The sequence below is a fragment of the Neodiprion fabricii genome, chromosome 4 (genome assembly GCF_021155785.1).
Source record: "Neodiprion fabricii isolate iyNeoFabr1 chromosome 4, iyNeoFabr1.1, whole genome shotgun sequence".
Taxonomy (NCBI): Eukaryota; Metazoa; Arthropoda; class Insecta; order Hymenoptera; family Diprionidae; genus Neodiprion; species Neodiprion fabricii.
The window spans coordinates 18,437,237-18,444,791 of record NC_060242.1 but is presented as its reverse complement, the minus strand read 5'-3'; the positions used below and the strand labels follow the sequence as shown (position 1 = coordinate 18,444,791).

The window sequence follows — 7,555 nt, the reverse complement described above, 5'->3', positions numbered from 1 at the left end:
AGGTATTTTACATGGTTTGGACAATCGCTTCCAATTTTGTCATACAGCCAGTTGGAAAAAACGCGTAAGCGCGGAACTCGCCTTTCATGCTTGTCAGAAATCACTCACTTTCCGCACTTGTAACTTGAGACTGAAAGAAAGTTTTGTGCTGGACGGAGTTATTTCATCCTCTCTAAAAAGTCATCATCGTTGTGTCGCGTTATTCTCAAACGGGCTTACAAGGAGAAAGATAAATGCAGATAAAACCAAGATCGTGTATTGTTGATAAAACGAAGTATTTTATACCGATCGCATGAAATCTTTTAAACGTCTCTGATTGACAATTTTCACCCAACTGTAGCGCGTAGTTTTGAGAGTATTAAACAATCCCGTCATTTGTAAATATTTCAGCATCTCCGGTTGCGATTCGAATTTGACCAACGACGAGAACTGCGACTTGACGTCGGATAACGAAACACTTCCTCTACGGTTGAGATTCACTTTTATCTACTGCCTGATGTTCGGCATAGCTGCAATGGGAAATTTGACCGTCTTCGTCACTTTGTCACGACGAAGGCACCAAAAGTCTCGAATGTCTCTGATGATGCGGCATCTGGCAGCCGCTGACCTTCTCGTTACCTTTCTCACGATACCGCTTGAAGCAAGTTACTGAATTCCATTTACGCATTTCAATACAATTTTCCGAAAAAAAAGTTGTACGAACAGACCTTAAATCTGGGAAACACTAGTTGGAAGCAGAACATAAAGTACATGAATCATAAGAATTATTCGCTAGGTTAACCAAACGATTTTACAAATACAGCAGAACCTCGATTAGCCGTACCAATTGGGACCGAGACTAGTTCGGATAATCGAGGTTCTACTTTAATCGAAAGAGAAGTCTTGGCGGAACTTTCGTATAAATAGAAAATGTAACTTGTTCGGAATACACAGTCTGATTAACGGTGAATACCTCCGTTAAAAGTTTGAAAAAGAACTTGACTTATTGTCTAAAGTATCTTTGCATTGTATTCAAGGTCTACTCGTACAGCGGTTGTGTAAATGCTTTTTTCATGAATTTTACTACCAAGGTCTTTGATTTCGAACAATTATGCCACACTTATCGAACCTTTGTAATCCAGGTCTCATGGCTTCTGGCGGCTCGGTGGATGGCCGAAAACTCGGCATGCCACTTTTTCCTGGTCCTGCAGGCGTTCGGTCTCTATTTATCGAGGAACGTCTTGATCTGCCTTTCGTTGGACAGGTCAGTAAATGAATGCTGTTTTTTCAGCACTTGCTTGGGAGGTTCGATTTTTGAAGTCTGTGGACTTTGTATCAAGAATTCTCCGTACCAACGATCGATTCATTTCACCGCAGGTATTTGGCGATTTTTCACCCTGAAAATGTGAGCGACGCCCTTCGTCGCGGCAAGATAATGCTGACTGTTGCTTGGATCTGCAGCCTTATCTACGCGTTGCTACCGGTGCGTTCCTTACTATTGGAATTATTATATCGTAAATTTCTTGGTCTTCAAATATGGCTGCCCATAAAAAATCATGCTATCTATTCGGCTACTCAAGCGAGACTGTGCGTACAATAACAGGGGACGACTTACTTGGCAACGTAATTATTCGTTTGTGAATCTCAATCAATTATTTTTAAACGTTCTACCTAAGTTTTTTAGTACACAGTAGAGTTTCTGTTCATTTGAAATAGAGAGACACATTGTCTCACATTTGCAAATTTTTTTTTTCATCTTGTAATACAATGGTCACAGAGTATACTGATTTTTACTTCACCAACATCAACCAAAGGTCGCAAGCTCTGCTCTGAATAAAATAATTTGCAACGTAACGAGTTGAGCGGAATTGGAAGATTTGAATTACACTGAGACAGTGTCGGCTAGTCGGAATTACGCTTCTGGAAAACTGGCTAAGGATCCGGATACGATTCGTCAGCGATGTTGACTATTGTAACCTTACACTACGTACACATCTGACATATATACCTTGTTTACTAAGGTATCAGTTATAATTAGGGTGCGCTGATTTCAGGTACAACGAACAATTCCGGATATCACCGGCTCACTCTACGCAGAAACAACACGAAAGTTTGTGAAATCTCTTTTATGTATTAAATTTTTGTTAAATGAATTCTTGACCTCAATGTTATAGTTCGTTAAAATGCTTGGATATGAAGGTCTGTGAAAAACGTAGAACAAACGGAGACTTTCCCCAACGTTTCGGCCCTTACTGTGGGCCTTCCTCAGGGTAACATTTATTATATGTAATGAACAAAGCTTAGACATATAGGAACACATACAGTTGGCGCATATTTAACAAGATTAAATTTTAAACATTAACCATAAAAATTTGCGTGAGTAAAGCATTGTAGCAGGTACTGCGGAAATCGTCTCCATATAGACTTTATAACAATCCATCTTGTGTATAAAAATCAAATGCCATCAACAACGCGGTAGACAAAATAAAGCTGAAGATAAAATAAAAGAATATAAAAAAAGAGAGCAAAGACTTGGGAATTTTGATGATATTTTGATGAAAGCTTATCAGTTCGTCGCTTTTCAGTAGTCAAAGGGTTTCTCTGGGCCTGCATGTATGGAATTGAACCATGCTTTTAGTCATTGCGGTTCTTTTTTACGTTATTGCAGATGTTCGCGATTCATGTAAGTCATCCCGCCTATACCAAGTTTCGACAGTGCGTAACATTCCGAACTTCCGTCAATCACGCTGCGGAAATCGCTAACAACGTATTTTGTGTTGTTATCGTATACTTCGTACCCGTGACAATCATCTGTTATACATGCACTAGGATATTGTCCGGGGGAAGCAGCAATATTCGCGGACCCAAGCAAGGTTGGTGGATCCTTCGCTATCTTAGTTATACCTGTATTTGTGTGTGTGTTCGACATTGGATGAATTTATCCAGACAGTGGGTGCATGAAATTGAATCCTGATGAAAGAAATTTGGGAAGCTGCTTTGTATCGGGTCGAATGGCATCAACTAGCAATTTCCACCTAACGGTGGAAGTTACCGCACTTATTCCGGAAGAAATTGATTTTCGCACATTTCTTTCTGATTTTGTGTACCTCTATTTATCTTGAAGAAACTTTATGTCAATTATGCTGAAGGCTGGAAAATATAGTTCAACTTTCATCGGTAAAGTGTCGATTATGCGTCGCCCCCGTATACAGATTTTCCCGTCCTCTAAAGGTTAAAAATGAAAAAATTCCGAAACCCCCGAAACCAGACATGCGTTCGGAATTATTTTTGTGTGAAATTCCTCAGAGGTCGGGACATCAGGAAGCGATGAGATCAGCACGGTCGGAATGGAAACTTCGCGTATGCCAAAGATAAGTACCATAAAACGCACCAAGGATACAACGCTCCGCGTGACCATCGCCGTTGTGACGGCGTTCGTAATTTGTTGGACTCCCTATGTCGTCTTGACGTTATGGTGAGCGTTCGATTTGTGTGTTTCATGCTGTTTTTTCGTTGAAGAAACTATTACGAGTCGTTTGTGCTGGTATCGTTCGTGTAGTTTACGACCCACTTCACTATCACGGTCCACTATTATTTCCATTTAAATGTATGAATTATTCTACTTTGAATGCGGCCATTACGCATATTGTTCCTTGGAATTTTTTTTTTTTCGATTTTCATTTATCACCGGTGCACGAACGCTCTAATTTTTTTAAATAATTATACCGTGGCCAGATTCACGGCTGCGCGTCAATACCGCAGAATCTTAAAAGGACGCATTTCATGTCCAAGTATAGAATTGCGATTGTACAGAGGTACATAATCCCACACACAATGGAATACTGTATCTCGAACATTTTTGCCTCATCTAGTCGATATTATGATGAATGATGTCAGAAGCAATAGCTCAATTCGTGCGGGGTAAAATATTACTTGCGACAAACCTTCGAACTAACATCGATATTTTGATGATCTTATTGCGAGCTCTGCCATTTGTTTTACTTACACCACTTCTGTTTTAAACCTCTTGGGTTGATGCATTGAGACGGTAAAAGTTATGGATGGACCGAAAAAAAGGCCACATAGAAATGCAAAAGGTTCAGAAAATCGAAGTAATAAATGATCCGTTTTACAAGTAGAAAAACATCAATTCATTTCAAATAATGGAGAACGTTTCCGTATGAGGTATTTCTATACTTGTTTCACGTTTCCCGATTAACTCGACAGAAGACAAAGTTTCATGGAATTTTCTAACAGTATTGGTCCAACTTGATTGAGGGGCCGGGGGGTACAGCTTAGACGGTCTAAAATCATATTTTAGGGATTAATGTTGTTTTTAAGTGACAACCAATTTAATACAATGCTTTATTAGAACAGAAACGATACTGCCTGCCGTCGTACAAAACAGATTCGATATACGTCACACATACATACAAAATATATAAACATGTTGGGCAACGACCGACCTGTTCTGTTCATATACATCGCTTACTTCCAACATCATACCTACTTCCAGAAGTTTTTTTAAAGAAAAGGACAATGCTTGGAGAAATTTGATTATTCACAGTTTCAAAAACGGTTTAGAATTTTCTCACTCTAATCGGTGAGTTGGCGGGGGAAACACGTAGCGTATATAAAAGTATACCTCCTAGCTTGTCTTATTGCTTTCCCAGCTGGCGGCTGTTCTCCACTCTTTCGACCGTGCAGCAGAGAGATCCGGACTCCTGCTGTTGCTTTTTCTATTCAATTAGGGCTTCAGCTCGGTACACGGACTGCACAGTCTATATGTATAAGTCTATGAGCGCACCTCTCGCGGCACAATAAAAATTAAATTACAATTGTGGGAGAATGGGCGTTACAATACTTTGCAATAAAAAGAGTATATCACGTGTGTTTTTTTTTATCATTCTGCTTCCATCATTCTCAATGAAAATTTTATTGTCTACGAAAAATTTGAATTTTCAAACTTTATGGTTCGGGAGAAAAAAGACGCTGAAGTTAGCCCCGGGTTTCGGTCGCATGTTGCCAAAATCCAGGGATGAACAGGAGCCTGAAGTCCCCGAACTATAAATTTCGATGATTCTCACGTTATAGCATACGTCAAGAAGTGTCATTACTCGGATAAACGTGTGGAATATGTGGAAGACAGTTTCAAACTCCCGAGAAACAACGCAATTTGGGACCGAAACTTGCGGCTAACTTCAGCGTCGTGGAAAAAAACGATGCAACGGCGCCCCCTGAACCGTGGTACCCTAGGCTATAGCCTCGGTAGCCTAGTGGATAATCCGGCGTTGATCCGATAAATATCACGGATCGAATTCAGCTAATACTGTTTTTACCAGACCTGCTCTGGAAGTTGACTTTTCGAGCGCTGTATGTCATCTCCGAAATACACAATAATCGCATACTTGACTGTATGTGTTTCATAAACGCACATGTTCGGTTAAGTATCAGATAACTGGACAGATTCCAACTAAACTATACTACTATAGAAATATAACCACACTGTGCTCGTCTGTATTAAACTCACTCCATCTTTTTCACTTTACTAAAAACTACTCAAACGCCATCTGATGCCGCTATAGTAATTTTAGTTTTAAAATTATTATATTCCTCTCAAATTCGACTTCCAGATCAGTTTTTGTAAAAAACAGACAGTCGTGATTGCGACATTCGCTGTAAGGACGAGTCTTCATACGAATGTCTCATAAACCTTGCGCTCATGTCGCAACAACACGACTGTCCGATTATTTGCTACTTATCCCACATGTAGCATAAATAACTATTCCTTGTTCGCAGGTACACGTTTGACAGAGAGAGTTCGCCGCGAGACGATACGTGGCTCCGGGAATATTCATTTATCCTGGCTATAGGAAATTCGTGCGTGAATCCGGTAATATGTGGAAGCCACGTCATAGATTGTCGAAGGGAACTAACGCGGTGTTCTTGCTGTCTCTCGCGTGCTCCCGAAGAAAATCATGACGTGAGGTTGGAAGAGATGGAAGACTCACCGTACGAAGAGCTGTTGCGGCGACACTCTGAGACTAAAAAAGTGCGTTTCGCGTGAAAAAATAAAAAAAATAAATGGGTGCATATACTTATGTACGCGCGTGAGAAGTTATACGTCTTTGGCATCATTAAAAAAACAATGAAACAAATAACGGATGTCTAACATTATATTTAAATAATCTATTAAATTTTTGTCACGAACTTTTTATTAAATGTTCTATTAAATTTATTTCTTTATTTTGTAAATATTAAAAAACCAATAATAAATATTCAACGTTGATAATTTAATAATATTTAGTATTAATTATATTAAATAATGATATTTTAATTTATATCAATAAATAATATACACAAATAGTAAATAATATTAATCCAAATATTCAATTTAAATCACTACTGAATATATTTTATTGCCACATATACAATTCGCACTTGTATGAAAATAAAACACGTGTTGTGACTGCAAAAACTAAAACCATGTGGATAAATATTATAAATAAATATGAAAACAGTGATCAGAGGCGACAAGCGTACCAACATTAGCTTTTTTTCGAGACTTAATGAATTCGGTTGAGTGGGCAACTTCATCCTGTTAATTTTGTGTTACAGTGATGCGCGCGCATCTTGAAATTTCACTCTCATCAGTTTTTCATAACGCGCCTAAAGAAGTATAACTTCAAAAAAAACAAAAAAATTAGACGACTAACGAAACTCCCGATCCGTTCGAATCTGTAAAATTTCCAAACTCATTGCCAGACATTTATACGAGGAATTAATTTTTTTAATTTATCTACTCGCTCTGAGTAATTTTGTGACTAATTGCTGCGCGTTCCCACGTCTGGTATTGAGTAATGAATGTTCATGTAAATGCTAAGGTATTATACGCGGTTCCTCGCACTTGACGTCTCGTATTATATATTAAGCTACATAATTTTATTACACGAATATTATTGATGCAAAAACTACCCTCCGTTATACCTACTGTAACTTTTATGTTACAAACAAATTGAGCGGTTCTCCGATAATACAGCAAAATTCAGTGAAACACAGAAAATAAGATGCGAAAATGTCGTATATTCACAAAATTCCTGTTCTCAAGCTTATGTCTAGAGAAGGACTGCTGTTACAATAATCGTGGTTGGTGCAGCAACCATTTAATTCATCTATTTATAATATTCTCTTTTAAAATATGTAGGGTAAGGAGGGTAAGGAGGTACCTTCGTTACACTACGGACACCATAAGGTCAATGTGATAGAAAACATAATAACCTTCACAATTAAGTGGCTGATCATAACGGATCCTGTTACCGTATAATAATATCGACTGGCCAGTATGATTTTGCATCTTCTTGAGTTCGATAAATGATTATAATATCAATCCGTGTACGATATTGAATGTTAATTGTTCATTGTGAATCTACCGGTACAATTATTGTTGATGGTTAAAATACATATATCCTCTTACTCGTAATCGTTTCGTAAAAGTTTCGTAATCGTGCCGATTTGAATTGACAAGATTCATCTCATTTCCTCCGGAGATATCGAAATTTTCGACAAATCTCTGCCG

The 7,555-nt window shown here is 38.4% G+C and overlaps 1 protein-coding gene across 1 annotated transcript; it reads left to right on the top strand.

The window, feature by feature from the left end:
* Nucleotides 1–496: 496 nt before the first annotated feature.
* LOC124180684 (adipokinetic hormone/corazonin-related peptide receptor variant I-like) lies at nucleotides 497–2,186 on the top strand. The gene is made up of 4 exons (XM_046566429.1): nucleotides 497–640; nucleotides 1,122–1,243; nucleotides 1,357–1,462; nucleotides 2,154–2,186. Exons 1-4 carry the CDS (start codon nucleotides 497–499, stop codon nucleotides 2,184–2,186), a joined length of 405 nt encoding a protein of 134 aa, XP_046422385.1.
* The last annotated feature ends 5,369 nt before the right edge of the window (nucleotides 2,187–7,555 follow it).